The 20,533-nt window shown below is 35.5% G+C and overlaps 1 protein-coding gene and 1 long non-coding RNA gene across 2 annotated transcripts; both read right to left on the bottom strand.

Moving 5' to 3' along the window:
• Positions 1-1,754: 1,754 nt before the first annotated feature.
• Positions 1,755-3,868, bottom strand: LOC113277255. Its single transcript, XM_026526397.1, has 7 exons — positions 3,829-3,868; positions 3,536-3,687; positions 3,310-3,448; positions 3,075-3,214; positions 2,874-2,987; positions 2,649-2,780; positions 1,755-2,571 (listed from the first exon to the last, which is right to left on the bottom strand). The coding sequence occupies exons 2-7, from the start codon at positions 3,578-3,580 to the stop codon at positions 2,122-2,124; spliced, it is 1,020 nt and encodes a 339-aa protein (XP_026382182.1). The 5' UTR covers positions 3,581-3,687; positions 3,829-3,868; the 3' UTR covers positions 1,755-2,121.
• Positions 3,869-6,917: 3,049 nt separating this feature from the next.
• Positions 6,918-9,624, bottom strand: LOC113277256. Its single transcript, XR_003324817.1, has 4 exons — positions 9,146-9,624; positions 8,831-8,924; positions 8,302-8,510; positions 6,918-7,080 (listed from the first exon to the last, which is right to left on the bottom strand). It is a non-coding gene; the product is annotated as an uncharacterized LOC113277256 (long non-coding RNA).
• Positions 9,625-20,533: the final 10,909 nt, after the last annotated feature.

The following is a 20,533-nucleotide window of genomic DNA, read 5'->3' on the forward strand; positions in this document are numbered from 1 at the left end:
AACTTCTCCTCTGTTTCAAGTAGATTTCGTCCACAAAGAAGGGTCTCCTTACTTGTTGATGTAATCTTCTGCAATATGGTACTACTTGGTAAAACTTGAAAAGCAATTGAGATTTTGAAAACGTCCAAAAGAACACCTGTACTTGCACAAGAGAAGGATGAAGAACAGGACCTCCTAAGAAAACATTCTTACCGCTATTTTAGTTCCCGTGAGATTGATCTGAGTCTAAGAGAGATTTTTTCATATGATGCTATAGTCAGTATACCACCATATATACATGAAAGCTCTCTGTAAAATGTTAACCCGCAGGAATAAATAGTATATATAAATCTCTTGAATAAAGGCTAAGTTAATATAGAATTCAGGCTAGACTTCTGCATCTTCTCGTGGGATAACATGTTCTACTGAGATAAAACTTTCATTGTTTACTTTTTTCTTTAGTTTTTCTTTCGTTTTTACCGTTATATCTGCTTGCTGTAATTTTTTCTTCTCCTTTCAATAAAATTCTCCTTTCTCGATCAAAAATAAATAAAAAAATATAGAATTCAAGACTATAGTAAATTCACACCACTTTCTTGCTCGCGCATTGCAAACAAAACAATTATATACACAGAGAATGTGAGTAAAGCCAAAATCCCCTAAAACACAGATGTTTTAAGTAAAAAACAAGTGTAAGGTCTTTATTTGACTTTCCATATAATTCAAAAAAAAAAAGTACTTCACATGAGATCAGTGGGGAAAAAAAAAAGGATCCTCCTCAATTACTAAATGTCTAGATTAGGTTTCAAATTATGATCAAGGGATTCTGCGTTATACAGTGGCCAGGCATTACATTCTTAACAAACCTAAACTTTAGTAGCTTGATACTTCACAACTGGAAGTATGATAAATAATAACTTCTATCGAGTATCGACAAAATATAGTGTCGATTATACAGAATAGCTAACACTTATTAAGTAGCACGATAGAACTTTCAAAGGATTGAAGTAACAGACAGGTATTCATTTTATCCTGCTTGTACCAGCATAAGCTAAAAGGTGCTGAGTATCTCGTACAGCAACTCATAGAAAGGAACAATAGATGTCAGTGCTTTTCCTGTTCGCCAGAGTAAAAGAAAACGTATAATCCGGAGGCGGCACATGAAGCAGAAAACTTCAATTAGCTAAAATGCTTATCGGCTGGAAAGCTCGACTCGCATGAGAAATATACAGCTGCCAAAAACATGATTAGATTGGATGGCAGTGCCCATCCAATTAGGTCATTATCTGAATTAGGGTACTCAGCGAGTTCAAGTTTTCCTGTTCACTCAACAACAGTGAGAATGGGGCAGCTCTTCTAAGAGTTAAAATTTCAAGAATAGCTAATGCAGGAACTCCTACCTCCTCTGAGTGCAGAATGAATCACTTCAATAGCAATTGCCATTAATGGCCAGCACCTTTTGCAAATATTAGCACCCAAGCAGCAATACTGAACATCGTCTTTAATCTGACATATCCTGCGATGAAGTGCAGTTTAAGCATTCAAGGCAATGGGTCTATATAATGTTTATTTAAAAACAAAGAAGTTCCGCAACTTACATTACCGAAAACCACTTCTCCACCGGAGTGAATGCATTCTCAACAGCACACCCATTACATTTAACAGGCTGTAGAAAATGTTTAAATTACAAACAACAAGCTTCCAAGACACTTTCATAAGTTGATTAAGGGTTAGGGTTTGCATTCTCTTATCTTCTCTGCACGATTGATTTTTCTTTTTGAAAATTAAACATCTTATAGAACAAAAAGGAAAATTACACAGTGGTAGCACCTCTGTTGGTTGTCCTTATTTCAGTTACAGGGCCTGAAATATGGGAATCCCCCAACAAAAACTGCTCCTTGGAGTTTCAAAAATAAACAACATCTGAAGGTAGAGACTGTCTATCAAAAAAGAAAAAGTAAAGAAAAGATTGCTGCTTGTGTATACCCTGTTTTCTTGCCTCCTCTGACAATGTATCTGCTACTTGACTACCTTTCCTATGCTTAAATAAGAAACCCAAAAAACTGGAACTGGTCTTCAGAATTCCTATTGCTTCATGAATAATTGCCTGATTCCTCCATTGCCTGAACTTCCTTAACCAGTTTACGACCTCAAATAATCCGAAAAAAGAAAGAAATCGTTCATAATAAGATCCCACTTCTTCATAAACTCCGTGTCTGCTGCCTTGTTCTCCAATGACTTTCCACTCGCTTTCTTGAGCACTTCGAGAAGACTTTCCTCAACCTCCTTTCTGTCCACCTCCTTCCTTTCCTCAACCTGCTTCCTGTCCACCTCCCGACTTGCATAACCTTCTTTTGCATGTCTCCTTTTCTCAACCTCCTTCCTGTCCACCTCCCGACTTGCATAACCTTGGCTTCCTTGTGTATATCTTTTTCTCTTCTTGTCTTTGTCCACAGTAAATTCACATTGCTTAGTTTTTTCTAGGATTAGTATAAATTCATTCACCCCCTTCAATAATCTACGAGCATTTCCCAACTGCCCTTTCACTTCTCCAACTTTTTCAGCCATTGGCCTCACTTCTTCACGAAAATCCTTTAACAAGAAAGACAACTAACTTCAGAAATATGGTATTAAAGAATAAAAAATAGAACTTCGTGCCAGATATTTACCTCTAAATATATGGCGCAATCCTTAACCTGTTTGACCTTTTGCGCCTTTTTACGTAGAGCTAGTTCAATCCAAAGCTTCTCATCCCAAGTGATTTCATGCTCATATCCAGGCATATCCTTAATGTGGGGTGCCTATTTTACGGATGAAAAAGGAAGTAACAGGTTAGCCGCTAATTCAATTACATTTAAATAAGAAGAATATAGATGTATAGACTCAGAACTCACCTGCTCAACAAGTTTCTCAACACGAGTCTGACAATAATCTCTATATTCCCTATTGGATTGTCCACACTTTTCCACGAAAATATCACACTTACTTCCCAGAGCAGACGATAAACCCTTATTAACACAAACAACAATCCAATATAACTAGCAATTCAGAAGAAGAAGAAAAAAAACCTCTTAAACTAATTAAACGAGTGTTACCTTGAGCTTTTCTAATTCTTCTTCAATATTGAAACTGGGATCTTCCAGTCCATCTCGAACACGTGTGTACATTTCACGAGCCGATTTCACATCTCCAGGAGTATCCCACCCTACAGTCTTGTTTAAGAGATCCAGGATGTCTATCACAATATACAAAATTCAAAGATGTCAACCAAATTAATGGAAATGCAACATATAGTTTAAGAATTTCAAACCAAGTTGTGAATATACATACCACTTGGGAGCTGCAGTCTTAAACCGTCCCACTGTTTTTGAATATTACGATTACGAAAGCAATTAGGAATATCACCATCTGGGAGCTTGAGTTGACGAATATGAGGATCATTCATACGAGTTCCCCAGAATTCTGCCCACTTTAGAAGGAGGAAAGGAAACAAAATCAACCCGACAGGAAAAAATCCAGAAAAAATAAAAAAAAAATTGAGTTTTTTATGGCAAACCTGATCTCCAGATGCAGAAGAGGTGCTGCTTGTTGCTTCAGCCATGGTATTGATAAATCCTCTCTAACCTTCTTCTTCTTCTTTTTAGGGCAAACCTTAACAAATTCTCTGTAGGATTTTTCTCATATATGTCATCCAAAGTAACTTTCAAGCTGCAGATTACAAAACCAGAAACCACGAATCAATTAAACTAAACAGATGCATATCATCAATAAACCAATTTTTAATCCAACAACTATTAAAACCCTAGACTAGAAAAGATAATCAAAATACAGAAAATCGGAAAACCTTACCAGTAGAGAACTCAGTGGGTTGATCGAGAACTAATGTTTGTTTTGGTCCTTTGGTGAATATAGAGATCTGCCATATCTTCTCTTATATACTTTTTTTTTTCCCCTAAGTTTGGAAAGCCTATCCGACGGCCCCTAATAACATGTAGTAATGTTACGGGGGTGTGGCGGGTGGGTGAACAAATTTCGGATAGGCTAGCAAAGTGAAGAAAAGCAACGGCAATCTACACTGAGAAGAAGAGAAGAAAAGCACAAAAACAGGTGTATCTGATGTTCTCTTTCGAAGATAAGAGATCTGAAGAACAAAGATAGAGACTAGGTTAGTAAACACAAATTCTGGGGTTTGCTCTCTTAATTTTGGCTCTTAATCTTGGCTCTCTTAATCTTGGCTCTAACGTTTCAGCTTTTATATAACCCTGATTTCTAAAAGAGGGAGAAGAAGAATAAAAGAAAAGAAAGGTTGACTTGAGAGAATCATGGGAAGGAAACAATCTTTTTATATTATCTCGAGTCGGGCAGTCACGAGAGTTATGTTATTAGGCCAAGCACTCTGGGTTGGCATTGGGAAAAACATCGTTTCGTCCAAAATCACATAGGTAAATTATGTCACCGGATTGGTTGTAAGTGAACCTGTAGGTCCTGTACTACACAAATTAAGATTTTTATTCAGATTTTCTGCTGAGCCAACTGGAAGAACATAAACTTTTTGTAAATGAGTTGAACCATGATATAATAATGTTACTCTATATAAGTAAAATCATCGTCGACACAGATTTTAACTATTTCACATCACCACCCACTGACTGAAAAGGTTGCAACAAGCAGAAGAGGTGTTGCTTGTTGCTTCAGTCATGGTATTGATAAACTCTCTCTATGCTTCTTCTTCTTCTTCTTCCGCTTCCTCCTCTTCTTCTTCTTCTTCTTCTTCCTCTTCTTCTTCTTCCTCTTCCTCTTCTTCTTCTTTTTAGGGCAAACCTTAACAAATTCTCTGTAACTTTCAAGCTGCCAATTAAAAAATCAGAACCCCAAATCAGTTAAACTAAAATACAGAAAATCAAAAAACATTACTAGTAATTTACCTACCAGTATAGAGAACTCAGTGGGTTGATTGAGAACTAATGTTTCAGCTTTTATATAGCCCTGATTTCTAAAAGAGTGAGAAGAAGAATAAAAGAAAAGAAAGGTTGACTTGAGAGAATCATGGGAAGGAAACATTCTTTTTATATTATCTCGAGTTGGGCAGTCATGAGAGTTATGTTATTAGGCCAAGCACTCTGGGTTGGCATTGGGAAAAACATCGTTTCGTTCAAAATCACATAGGTAAATTATGTCACCGGGTTGGGTGTAAGTGAACCTGTAGGTCCTTACTACACAAATTAAGCTTTTTATTCATCTTTTCTGCTGAGACAACTGGAAGAACATAAACTTTTTGTAAATGAGTTGAACCATGATATAATAATGTTACTCTATATAAGTAAAATCATCGTCGACACAGATTAATTACATAAAATTTTAACTATTTCACATCACCACCCACTGACTGAAAAGGTTGCAACAAGCAGAAGAGGTGCTGCTTGTTGCTTCAGTCATGATATTGATAAACTCTCTCTAGGCTTCTTCTTCCTTCTTCTTCTTCCTCTTCTTCTTCTTCCTCTTCTTCTTCTTCTTCCTCTTCTTCTTCTTCCTCTTCTTCTTCTTCTTCTTCTTCTTCTTCCTCTTCTCCTTCTTCCTCCTCCTCCTCTTCCTCCTCCTCTTCTTCTTCTTCTTCCTCTTCTTCTTCTTCTTCTTCTTCTTAGAGCAAACCTTAACAAATTCTCTGTAACTTTAAAGCTGCCAATTACAAAACCAGAACCCCAAATCAGTTAAACTAAAATACAGAAAATCAAAAGACATTACGAGTAATTTACCTACCAGTATAGAGAACTCAGTGGGTTGATTGAGAACTAACGTTTCAGCTTTTATATAGCCCTGATTTCTAAAAGAGGGAGAAGAAGAATAAAAGAAAAGAAAGGTTGACTTGAGAGAATCATGGGAAGGAAACATTCTTTTTATATTGTCTCGAGTCGGGCAAGCACGAAAGTTATGTTATTAGGCCAAGCACTTTGGGTTGGCATTGGGAAAAACATCGTTTCGTCCAAAATCACATAGGTAAATTATGTCACCGGGCTGGGTGTAAGTGAACCTGTTGGTCTTGTACTACACAAATTAAGCTTTTTATTCAGATTTTCTGCTGAGCCAACTGGAAGAACATAAACTTTTTGTAAATGAGTTGAACCATGATATAATAATGTTACTCTATATAAGTAAAATCATCGTCAACACAGATTAATTACATACAATTTTAACTATTTCACATCACCACCCACTGACTGAAAAGGTTGCAACAAGCAGAAGAGGTGCTGCTTGTTGCTTCAGTCATGGTATTGATAAACTCTTTATAGGCTTCTTCTTCTTCTTCTTCTTCTTCTTCCTTCTTCCTCTTCTTTTTCTTCTTCCTCTTCCTCTTCCTCCCCTTCTTCTTCTTCTTTTTCGGGCAAACCTTAACAAATTCTCTGTAAATTTCAAGCTGCCAATTACAAAACCAGAACCTCAAATCAGTTAAACTAAAATACAGAAAATCAAAAAATATTACGAGTAATTTACCTACCAGTATAGAGAACTCAGTGGGTTGATTGAGAACTAACGTTTCAGCTTTATATAACCCTGATTTCTAAAAGAGGGAGAAGAAGAATAAAAGAAAAGAAAGGTTGACTTAAGAGAATCATGGGAAGGAAACATTCTTTTTATATTGTCTCGAGTCGGGCAGGCACGAGAGTTATGTTATTAGGCCAAGCACTCTGGGTTGGCATTGGGAAAAACATCGTTTCGTCCAAAATCACATAGGTAAATTATGTCACCGGGACGGGTGTAAGTGAACCTGTAGGTCCTGTACTACACAAATTAAGCTTTTTATTCAGATTTTCTTCTGAGCCAACTGGAAGAACATAAACTTTTTGTAAATGAGTTGAACCATGATATAATAATGTTACTTTATATAAGTAAAATCATCGTCGAGACAGATTAATTACATACAATTTTAACTATTTCACATCACCACCCACTGACTGAAAATTTTGGAACATCCACGTCGGATATAGAGCCCGTTGTAGCTGCATTATTGGCTACTGGGCTGTCGAGAGATAGCAGAAGTCTTCCGATCAGCATTAGAATCATTACTAAACCTTGTTATCCCATTCAGGCGTTCATGTAGTGACACTGCATCAATAAAAAATAAAAATAAAGCATCTGAAATTGATCATCAATCACAAGAAACAACCAATAGAAATAAGATTATCAAATCTGCTAAACAGCTGATAATGTAACTCAAAAACAGAATTCTAGTCAGTAGGCAGTAACATTGAGGAACGAAAACCAAAACTGGCATGGCCGCCCAGATGATTAAAGACCAAAAAAAATCCAGTCAGCACACAAAAATGTACAATAAAAGTGGGAATGTTATAAATACCCTCCATTTTTGTTGACCTTGCACAAATACCCCGAGGAGTAAAAAATAATCTTTTTGGAGTCAACTTCAGAAACTTGCTTCCACTTTTTGGAAGCAACTTGTAGAAAATTGCGTTCACTTCTGGAAGCAACTTGTAGAAAGTTGCGTTCACTTCTGGAAGCAACTTGTGCTAGTTGCGTCCACTTCTAAAGGCAACTTATGCTAGTTGCTTCTACTTTTCAGAAGGTAGGGGTATTTTTAAAAATTGAATAAGGGTATATTTTAAGGGACGGGTTTTGAGGGGTATTTAAATAATGTTCCCAATAGAAAAAAAATCCCAATTTCAGTCAGTCAGTAGATCCACAATTCCACACTACAGGTTTTAGAGGCAAGCGTTTCAGATACCTAAAGGAGGAAAACAATGTCACAAAGAAAGATGTTGAGACATTGCGTGAATTTTTTTACTTTAATACATAGTGTTTTTTCTTTAACAAACTAACATACAACCGATAAGAATCTTATCAATGAATCTCAATACAGATTCCAAACATCAGGCTGATCGTAAGGTGCAAGTTGAAGGTGGATAGATAGTAATTTGGTGATAATTACTACGCCTACGTATAAGTATATGATCATGTCACGATGTCCCCGTATAAGTTCTAAAGTAATCCTAAATTCCACAAATCATGTAATCTAACACTCAATAATTAGCTAGTTCCTTTCCACTTAACCATAGATATCATATATACTAATATAAGGGTATAGTTATAATTCACAAAAGGTACTTGTTCTGTTGTTTTAGTTTGAAAATTTGACAATTGGACAGATTGCTTAGTACAATCATCAACTTCAAAGTTTGCAAGCAGAAACAAAAATGGTATAAGCCAGACTAAGTGAGATTTAACACTCGAAAAGAGATACTCAAGGACAGTCCAAATAAAACTTGCAAGAAAGAAGAAGTTCCCACCAATATAAGATGGGGGTGAAATTACCTAATTTTTCTGGCGTGTGCATCTTTTGGAGTTTTTATTTATTTTGCCTTCTTCATGATGTTTGAAATCCCCTAACCTGGGCACTCTTTGATGAAACTCCACCATAGGTAGGCAAAGAGAATGGTGTAGCATCTTAAAGGCATGCGCATCAATAAATCCTTTGTAAGGAGGTAAATTATAGATTTCCAAGAGCATTGTCAGAGCAGTTCCTAAATCGACATCCAAAACAGCCGATATGAGATGTTTGTATACAGAATACCAATGCAATTGCGGTATTTGTATTTACTGAATGAACTATCACAGCAAAACCAACCAATTCAATACGAATTTGTGAACAACAATCTCCCAGGCTCAGATCATAATATTTAGGGAAATAAGAGTGTTTATAAAGAAAACTAAGATCATGAATAGCAAGGTAGAAATGTAAGATAGGTTGATGTTTAAAAGAAAATTACAAAATTAAGGCTACCAAAATCGCGAAACTAAAACAACGAACTAAAAGGAAAACAAAAAGGAAAATAACGGGTACCTGAAATCTTGTGATTCCATCTTTCACAGTCTTGATAGACCACCTCTACTGCATGACATGACGGGTTTTTCTGCTCCCATTGCCTCTAAAGGAACTGCTTGGTTCAAGAAGTTGAGAGATAAGCGGTGTTAGACAGTTAATGTCAAATAAGCAAAACAGTTTTGTATAATTATGATTAAATGCAGTTGTTGTACTGAATATTTAAAGAAAATTAATGGAAACAAAAAATATACTCATGATACAATAATACTGTATTAGCAATTCAAGTTTTCTTAGGGAAAAACAAAAAAGCAATTCAAGTTTAGTAGATGATACCGCTATAGGAGAAGATTGAATTTCATCTTCCAAGGGATTCTTGAAGCCACCACCAGTCTAAGCCAAAAAGGAAAAAATTGACACAACTAAAAAGAAGTTTCTTATCCACATGAATCCAACATTTTCGACCTTAACGGAATTCGTGAAGTAATTGATATAAGTCATTTGCACTGTTGATTTTCAACAAAATCTTGACATCAGAACTAAAATCTCAAGTATCAACTTGTTTTTGGTGATACCACCTTTGTAGTAATTCATTGAGAGGATTATAGATAGATGTTATTTACCCTCATGGGATGAATTAACAATGACTGTGAAAAATGTCGTAATCAAAATTTGATTAAAATGAAAACCGTAATTCTGATAGTAGACTTACCAGTAGAGAAGATGAGAAATAAATTCTTGGTGGAAGAGAGATTGGAAATAATTTTTGGAATTCATGGTAGCCCTAATTTCCCATTGAGGAAGAAAAGATGGAAGAAGATGAAGTGAGAGGGTGGTTAGAGAAAAAGAGAATGGTTTAGTTGGCAGTTATGTGGCTTATTTCCGATTGAAGTAGAAAGTGGGGTACTGGGTAGTTAGTCGGCGGGTTCTCATCACCCGTAATGGGTGCAAGAGCATCTCGAACGGAGGGTGAATTCTTTTTTCTAGGAATTACTAGGTAGTTTAGGAAACCCAGTACCGGTTACTCTCTAATCCACTCCTACAATAAAATTATCCGCTAGTCTAAAAACATGTTTTTGAACCAGAATATTTATTCCCTAGTCCAAAACGTGCGGGTCACACAAAACAAGTTTTTCAAAAGTACCAAAAATACCCTTTCTGCAACTCCACGAACAAATCAAATTCAGTTTCTTTCTCTTTTTTTTCATCTCAGATTGTTTCTCTTTGGTTTTCTCTGCTCCTGCGTTTTGGTTCATCACAGTATCTGGTAGCGCCTTTCAATTAGGCTCATCACGGCTATTATCTCGTAAATCATCTGTGCTTCGAAATCAGATTCGAACAAGGTATTTATCTCGTAAATCATCTTCCTCTGTTGTTGTTCTTGGAATGTTGATGAATAATTAGGTTTATTCTGATCCGATTTCTATCAGAATAGTTGTCTATGATGTACATTGTTATCTTTCTTTTATGATTTCAGTTTTGTGATGATTTATATTGTTCAATTCAGTTTCCGTTCCATTTACATTGTGATTTTTGTGTGTTTCAATTAGGTATCTTAAAATCGAATTAGGTTAATCTCAGATTCGAACAAGGTATGTTACTATAATCACCTTTTCTCTGCTGCTGTTCTGTTTTAGTTTCTTTGTAATCTGATATAGGTTTGTTTTACTGTATTTTTTGATATAGGTTTGTTTTGTTAGATAGATCGTGTATTAATTTTGTATTCTCTTTTTGATATAGCTGCAGTTCTTCTATTTATAGAAGATGAAACTCAAAACATATTGATATGTTGTAAAATATATTCTACATGTTACATACCAATACGTACTGCATATAACCTGCAAATATATCTTACTAAAATACAGTAGATGCCAATACATATCAATATGTATAACGTATAGGAATTCAGAGACTTAGTTATTCTACATGTTACATACCAATACGTACTACATATAGCCTTTGCTCTTAGTATGTATCATGCAATACAGTAGATGCCAATACATATCAATATGTATAACTTATATCCATTTAGAGACTTAGTTAATTTTTGGATCATTTACAGGGTTAACATGTCTGACGTTACTCCCAAACCAGACTTCTCCATCTATTCTCATGTATACCATAAGCAATATCATTTTGCATATGAGGTTACATCGTTTTCAACTTTAGAGGATTTGAAATTTTGCATATGTAATATGTGGAGCTGGTTGACTCCATCGACTATTATGGTTAACTATTTACAGAATCAAGCGATAGTTCCTACTCTTGCCGATGTAACACTCCAGGGCATCTCTGCATTACATTCTTCAAAGCAATCAACTTTCTTTGATTTACACGTGGATGTAATTTCAAATGGCGCGTCTAGGCGTATGGAAGTTGACAGTAATGCAGACTTAGTTGTCAATGCAAAGAATAGTTATTTGAAAGAAGGTAAAGAAGCCCCAAGAGTGTTTTTTTAGATGGTTGGGATAAGATTTTTGATGATACAGATCAATTATTCTATGGTGGTGTTGATGCCGTACGTATAACATGCCAAAAATACTGCATGAGAACTGGATATGAGGTAATTAAGAAGAAGAATGACCTTGAGAGATTCACCGCCGTATGTAGTGTGAAAGGTTGTTCATGGAAGCTTCACGCAACTGTCATTGGTATTTCTATTGATGTTTTTAAGATAAAGGAATATGTGGGAAGGCACACCTGTGGTGGTGGTTATATGTTGAAGAATCCAAGAGTTACAAAAAAAACTCATGAACAGTCTAATTCATGAGATGGTCAGGCACAACCCTCGCATAACACCAGCAAAGATCATAAATTATCTTAAAGTTGGTGGTGGCATTGAAATCCAGTATCACCACGCATATCATGCAATTGAGTTGTCGCATAAACAGATTTTTGGTAATGATGTGAAGTCGTACACTGATCTTGCTTGGTGGATGAATGCTGTTAGGGAAACAAACCCTGGGTCATTTATTGATTTCGATTTCAATGATGCTACCAAAAGATTCAATAGACTTTTTGTTTGCTTTGGAGCTTGTATAGAGGGATATAAACTATGTCGTCCCATGATTTTCTGTGACTGTACATTTCTCACTGGAACTTTTAAAGGAGGTCTCATGGCAGCAACATGTCTTAATGGCAATCAAGGTAACTGGTTCTTTTTTTTTTGATATGTAGTGTCTTGTAGTTAGATCACTCATATTGACCTTACTTCACTATCTGACAATGAGTATTGACCATACTACATACTACATATTGACCTTACTGAGTATGAGATAAACCATACTGCATGTGAAAATGTAGTGTCAATCAGTTGCTTAACATGTTATTATGTAGTGTCAGGTTTTCACATATCAACAAAGAGGTAAACCAACTGCATGTTAATATGTAGTGTCAATATTAGTTGCTTAACATAACAAGTAATTCCTTTTTGCAGGATTTTATCCGCTTGCGTTTGCTATAGTACCTGGTGAAGACAATATCAGCTGGGAATGGTTTTTCAAGAAACTGAAGGAGGCTTTGAATGATGATCGCCCAATCACTTTTATGACTGACCGAGGTGAAGGGTTGGTTACATATATTCCCAAATAGTTCCCTGATTCTCATCAAAGATATTGTTACTTCCATTTGGACAAAAACTTACCTATCGCAAAGTCTGACGAAAAGTATAAGGAAGTGACTGATGCTTTCCGAAAGGCGACATATGCTCTTTATCCTGCAACATACGAGGAACGTCTTCAAGAAATGGTTAATTTGGGAAGGCCTTGGGTTGCTGACTACTGCCGCAACATTCCAAAAGAAAAGTAGTCCAGTGCTTTCTTCAAGGGCTGTAGTTATGGTTACACTTCATCTAGCGTTGATGAATCGTTCAATAGCTGGATTAACAAAGAGAAGAAATTACCTGCGTGTGCGTTCGTTGACTCGATCAGGTTTGTATCAGTTTCCTTAGTCACAGTACAATCTTATATTAGTTTTCTTTTTGTAACAGTATTAGCATATATGTTTTGTTAATCTACGTATATTTTTAGTATAACAGACTTTTTATCCCCTTGTCGTGTAGGATACGTATGATGGAAATGATGTCAGAATGTCGTGAAGAGACTCTCTTGATGGACCCAGAACTGCTAACCCCTACGTATCAAGCCTTGCTTGAACTACACATCCAAATTGGCCGTCCCTGGAAAGTTAGCCAGTCAGATGCTAATCGTTATGAAGTGCATTCTCCAAGGTTAGCGTTTACCCCTAATCTCTATCATCTAAATGTTATTTACTTTCTCTTTATTTTTTTTAAGTACCATGTTTCTGTGAGAACATATAAATATGTACTATGCATATTAGGTGTACTGAAAAATAACACATGAATATGTACTGTGCAGATCTCATATGGTAGATCTAGAGAGAAAAACTTGTACTTTCCAACGATGGCGCGTTTATGGTTTTCCATGCTCGCACGCTACTGCAGCTATTACTAGATATGGAGGAAGGATTCTTGATTACGTTGAATATTATTTCAAAGTTACCACTTTTCGTAAGCTATATTCAATAGATATTAGACCCGTTCCTAACCACGACAGGTATGTGTCCTTAATCAATACATTTTCATATTTTGCATAACAATATGTAATGGTAGATACCACTTACACATGTAATAGCAATTGAAACTGTCAACATAAACCTACTTACATATGGATGTTACATACTGATATGTAATGGTAGATACCACTACATTTTTTTATATTTGTTTTTCAGGAACAATATACTGTGTATATATTCATATGTAGTTGTGGTTCGTTCCATTTATATGATACTGTTTTTTTCTCACAGGCCCGATGAGTATCACGTAGATGATATCGTTCTCCCAGCAAAAGTAATTAGGTCTCCACCAGGCAGGAAAAAGGGGAAACGTATTAAGTCTGCATATGAGACTAGTAGAAAATCTGTCAAGTGTTCAAACTGTAATTTGAAGACTCATCACAAAAAGGCAACATGCAATCTTATCCGACAGTATGAACTTTCTGAAGAATGATTTTGTGTCAGGTATGTATTTCAGTCAGATACATATTAATGTCTTAATTAAGTAAGTTTGATATAATACAATGTACTTTTAAGCAAGTAGTGTTCTGATTTCTCTTTTTCTTTTATCACAGGCTTGAACGTGCAGTAGAATGTTATATCGATGATGTTGCCAGATTCCTTTTCCACAATTCTTTCCTCTAGCCCTTGTTCTATTCTACCATTTTTCTTTTTGATTTTGTCAGTACCAACTGAATTTGGTTAATAAGTATTTCATTTACAGTACATACATTACAAGTGTACTGAAAATACTGTTTTTGTTGTTTCTTAGAACATCTTTTGGTTTTTGAAACATTATAAGTCTATCAAAATGTAGTTATTGTAGTTATTTTCGAATAATGAAATATGTTGTTAAGTCTATCAAAATGTCAGTATCTATCACCAGTAGTGAAGTATTTACATACTGAAATTACATGTCAGTATTGTAGTGTTAGTATCTACCACTACATACTGATATGTAGTGGTTGTAGTGTAACCATACTAGATGTTTGTAACAAGAAAACAATTAAATATGTACTTGTTTGTGGTTTAACCATATTCCACTAAGATTATTTAGAACATCTTTTGGTTTTCCAGCTGATTCACCATCTTTTGAAGGGGCGCTGCCCCCTCGTATCAACAACACAAAATCATGTTTAAGTAACACAATTGAAATATCACTACATTAAAGTTAAACCCAAATTCAAATTAAAAATCACTACATATTATATATATGTTTTTGAACATTCTTGAACTCATGAAATGAAATGAAACCAAGAATAAAAAGAAAAGAAAATAGGTAAATAATGATATGTACTGTCAGATTACTTTTAGCAAGTAAGACTATTTTTGTGTCATCTGCCAACTGATTTCCGGTGGAGATGCTTTCAGCAATTTGCATGCTAACGGGACCCTTTTGTTACGAATCCTCGCTTGCACTTCTTCATCATCTCCCAAAGGCACTCCCACATATTTTCTTTTTGACATCATCTTCATAAAATGCATCACAAACAGTAGACAGTCTGGCGATCCCCCTTGTTGAGGTGCTTCACATTCATTCACTATTACATTCTTCATTGTTACTTTGTTCTTCTCCATCAAGTACACGTTGATAGGTACGTACATGTAATCTGCCATTTTGCAGGCGTGTGGATAACAAATACCTCCCCATTCAGCCTTAGAAGAATTGTAGTGGTTGAACACCATTTTTTTCGCAGTCATACTCAAGTAGCGTCCAATAAAGATTGTGGTGGCACATTGGTACAAGAATCTTCTTGATACTTTCATCCATCGCCAATATTGGTTTGTAAACAGAATCATGTGCTGCTCCTTTGAGGTTATCCGGGAACTCGACATTGTACTGAAAACATGGATGTACTTGAAATAGTTTATATCTAATTTTGTTTTATGCAATATTGATATGTAGTGTACCTACCCCTACATACTTTTTTAATTTTTGAATATGTGTTGTAGTAAATATGCAGTGTAAGATAACAACTTACCCAAGCGGACGGATCCAGATGCAACACAGGCAAGTATTTCCTGTATACTTCGTGCATCGGTTGCTCATTCTGAAATTTGGTGTTAAGCTTGTATTGTGCGTAGTTGAGAAGATCTTGTTCTAATAAATCATTCTGCACCAAGTCATCAACTGTAGTTCCACTTACACAAAGGCCACCTTCTCCCACTCTCCAAGCAATTGAGCTAGAAAATAAACGACGTAAAGGTTAGTATTCTTTGTGTAACAGTACATACTGATATGTCTTTCTCAGTATTTTTTATACAAATATGTATGTATATCAAAAGTACATACACAAACTAATAGTACATATCAATATAAAAGTGTCAATTGAGAACTCACCTAAGATTTTTTGCATTATTGATGTATGTGGAAAGAGTACTCTTTTGTTCATCGTTCATGTCATTATAGAATGGTGATTTAGTCAGTTTCCGGAAATACTTGCGCAATTTAAGCTTTCTCTTTTTGTTTAGTGGTAGTGCTTCTGCAGCTGCAGCTTTCGGTCCTTTATATGATGGTGAGAACTTACTTCCACTCTCATATATATCATCTACCTTCTTTGCAGGATGGGAACGAGTAACAGGTCTGGTGGGTGTTGTTACCTGCTGCTTTTCGGGCTTTGTAGCACGCTTTTTGTTCACTTTTACCATTTTTTGTTTCTGGCTTGGGACAAACTGTTCCTGCATTTTTAATCAACATAAAAAATATGTAAATATCTATATTGCATAAAACATAGTTACATCACCTAATCATTTTTGAAAGCATGTACTGGTATATGATTGTATGGTATAGTGATTTCTAGTGCTACCATACTGATATACAGTATGGTAGTGTAATATTAACTACACAAAATGAGATTTTTAGTACATATCATTACCTGTGATGGAACCTCCAAAACATCTTGCGAGGGGACATCCAGAACATCTTGTGATGAAACATCCAGAACATCTTGTGATGAAACATCCAAAGGATCTTGTGATGCAACCTCCAAATGACTTTTTGAACTGGTTGTAGGTATGTATTCTTGTTGCTTACCTGTAACTTCACCTGCATATTTTGGTTCAATGGGTTCTTGTTGCTCAGTTGTTTCTTGTGAAATTTGTAAAGGCCGCAAATCTCTTCCAAACAGATTATCAAATTGTTCTCGTAAGTTAATACCAAAAAGACCATCGTTGTTATCTGGAAGGAGGTCTGCAAACTCTTCGACATAACACCAATGCCAGAGTTTGCCATTTCTATAAAATATGGCATAGACAGCTTTTCAATGTGTTCCAAACTCGACATCATAGTAAACAAAGGTACATCCAATTAATGAAACTCTTCCGCCGCCAATCCGGCGTTATACTCTGGAAATTTCTGAGAATTAACTACAACTGAAGACTTCGTTTCTAGCATAGTTGTAAGCAACTCCTTTGCTGCTTCCTGCCTAACTTCAAGTTGATCAACCTGCAAAAATCAATTGAAACTGTCAACAAAAACCTACTTAGCTTGAGTTTTTGCTATGTCTACCACCACAAGAATGTACTGTTACATATAAATATGTTCCACTACAAGAATGTACTGTTACATATCAATATGTAATGGTAGATACCACTACATATTGATAAGTAACAGATAGATATTGATATGTAACAGATAGATAATGGTATACAAGAATGTATTGTTACATATCAATATGTAATGGTAGATACCACTACATATTGATATGTCACAGATAGATATTAATATGCTACTTACCTGTGTGTTTTCTTTACCCTTTTTCTCTTGTATCTCTTTGACTTTTTGCTCCAAATTAGATTTAGCCCAATTTTTAACCTCAGAACGCGGAACTTCAACATCATGGAACTTCAATACTGAAGTTGTTGACAATTCAAGCTCAGAGGTGGCATTAGCATGAGTTTGATCTTTCGGTGTTGACAAACCAACTTCAGGAATGTTGACATTAGCATCTGTTTGATCTTCCGGAGAACCTTGTATTTCGTTCTCAACTATTTGGTCCACATTCAACTCTTCATTGGGGTTTCTTGGAGTAGGTGTACATCCCAAGCTAACATAATCTTCCTGGCTGGCTTCTCTCTGCAAAGGGAAAGCTTTCCGGTAAATATCATGCAACATGAACTCAAGCTTTTAAGCGTCAACCGGTTCGCCCTCTTGCTGCATTGTGTTGAATTCACTCTATTTGGCAGATATTTTATTCCTCAAATCATCGTATTTAATCTTCCAATATTCTCCCCCCAATACTGAGTCCTCATCTTCTTTATATTCTTCCTTCTCTTCTTCCTCTTATTCTTTCTCTTCTTCCGATTCAGAATTGTCATCTAAACAAAAAGCATCATCATTTGCTTCCTGTTGAATCCTTCTTGAAATACGATTAAGGATTTGTATTTCTTCGTGTGTTATCTCATCTTTGAAATCAACATGGAACTGGTACAAATCAAATAAATGTAAAAAAGCAACTACATATTAGATATTACCAAAAAAAAACATGTCGTAGTTCTTTCTCTATTAGATACACGGGGAGAACTACATATTGATGTGCTAATAACTACATATCAATATGTATCACCACAAATTGATATGCTAATAACTAATACATATTGATATGCTAATATGTAGTAGCATATTGATATGCTAATAACTACTGCATATTGATATGCTAATAATTACATATCAATATGTCGAACTACGTGTACTTATCAATATATATTTTTATTATGACAAAATATGTACGACAAGTTTACCTGATACTCAGAAAGATCAATATCCTTTAGGAACTCAGCACATATCTTTGTATGATTCCACCTAGCCACTCTTGGCACATACATTCCTGCAGGTTCTGTCACTATATCCTCGGGCGCCACCAAATGGGTATGCTCCGCAAACCATGGCTGCAAAATATTGATATGCAGTATTAGATATACTATCAAAATGTAGAAAACACATAAAACAAAAATATTTTGAAGTAGAATAAACAAATAAATAGATTCTTACCAACAAATAAATAGCACAACCATTTGTGCGTTCTACGGATTCCACATTTTCATTCAGCTCTTTCTCTAAATGAGAATGGATGAGGTCAGGCCATGAAATATTCTTAGCCTTCTCAAGACCAAGAACGAAACCAATATATTTTTCAGTCAAAGCGTTTGCATCACTTGTAGCGAAAAATAATAAAGTGCACATATACAAGCAGATAAGCCTAACAAGATCTTCGGCATCTTCCTCGTCTTCCTCGTCTTCTTCAGAATCTTCATTTGATTGATCACCCACGCTTTGCAGAGACTCTTCATCAGACTTCTTCTTTTTCAGATTAATTGGTGTTCGTTTAAGGATATTCAAGATTGCCTTCACAATCATTGGCCTAGTCACTTTATCATCAGCTTTCATATCAGTAGGAAAAGTCCTTTTGAAAAATTCTGTTTCAAGCCATCCACTTTTTTTATTGACTTGTGTAAGCCTATAATCAAGATATTCCCTATTTGGAATTCTCGGATACTAGCTCATTCGGTTGGCCATGCCTTTTAAAAACAAATCTAAGCTTGTTTGGATCTTGACCCCTAACGTAACAACGTAACATTTTCGTCATTGCATCTTCAATCTTCAACCAATGTTCCAACTCAAATCTTGTGTACCAGAACATTAGGAACATGTTACCGAATGATGCTTCAGAAATCATCTTCAGCTGCAACTCACTCAACTCAAAGTTTTCAGTGGACTTCGCAATAGCCTTCTTAGTGGTCCTAATAGTCTTCGCAAGCCCCCACAAGCCCCTGAAACCACCACGGTATAAACTTCGTGGTTTTCCATCTCCTTTCTTATGCTTATTAGCACCTACACAGTAACAAGAACCAAAAACTATTACAGTACATATCAATATGGTATATCAAATATGTAGTTACATCATCAATATGTAGTTGTAATATCTACCAAGTCTTGAAACTACATATTATTAACAGTACATACGAGAATATAAGTATCTACCTCTATATATTTATATGTAATATGTTATGAGAGTATAAGTATTTAGATCTACATATTGATATGTAATAGTAGATACCACTACGTATTATTTTAACTACATATCGATTTGTAATAGTACGTATGGCATATGTATCTGCTTTGATACAGTAAAAATGTAAAAACACTTAATACCAAAAACAAGCACAACAATGCATCATTACATACTCATAAACATATGTTATTAAGGATACATATTATTCATACGCTTTGTTCTTATATGTAGTTGTACTACATACCTTGTACATTTGCTTTCCCCCCTTTTTTGGTGAAGGAGTAGCAGATCTCAAGGCAACTGCTTTCTTCCCCTTATCTTCCCCTACACCATATCAAATATGTAGTTAATGTATCTACCATGAACATGAAACAACTACATATCAAATACCACAACATACTAGTAATTTTATAACTACATATGAACCACAATTTACGGGGGTCGAGGGGGCGTTATTAAGAATTATCTTCAGTTTTAACATTACAAACCTTCTTTCAGGAGATCTTTTGCTTTCCCCCTTTTTGGTTTTCCCTTTCCTTTTGGAGAAGGAGTAGCAGCTCTCAGGACAAGTGCTTTGTTCCCCTTTGCTGGTGGTGAAGGAGTAGCAGTCGTTGTCTGTTTTTCCTTTTGCTTTAGTAGTTGCCGCTGCTGTTTTTCTTTTTCTTTTTGCTTCAGGAGCAGCAACTGCTTTCTTTCCTTTGGTTTTTGCTGTTTTTGTAAACCAAAAGTTTTGTACACATTACATATTACAGGCAGATAATAATATGTAGCACACATATCAATTTGAGATGCTATCATTACATATCAATAACTACAAATTGCAGACAACATATTAATATGTAGTACAGATATAAAACATATGAATCACACACTGCATGTCAATATGTTGTGTCAAATTACATACACAACAGATGAAAAACATGTAGAACATATGACTCACAGAGATGTTGTGTTTCTATTGAACAAAAAACATATGAATCACACATTGCATGTCAATATGTTGTCTCAAATTACATATACAACATATGTAAACATGTATACCAGACACTACATACAAATATCTAGTGATTCCATTGAGCATAGAAACACACACTGCATGTCAATATGTAAGAGTAAATTGCATATACAACAGTTGAAAACA

The sequence above is a fragment of the Papaver somniferum genome, chromosome 5, assembly GCF_003573695.1.
Source record: "Papaver somniferum cultivar HN1 chromosome 5, ASM357369v1, whole genome shotgun sequence".
Classification (NCBI taxonomy): Eukaryota; Viridiplantae; Streptophyta; class Magnoliopsida; order Ranunculales; family Papaveraceae; genus Papaver; species Papaver somniferum.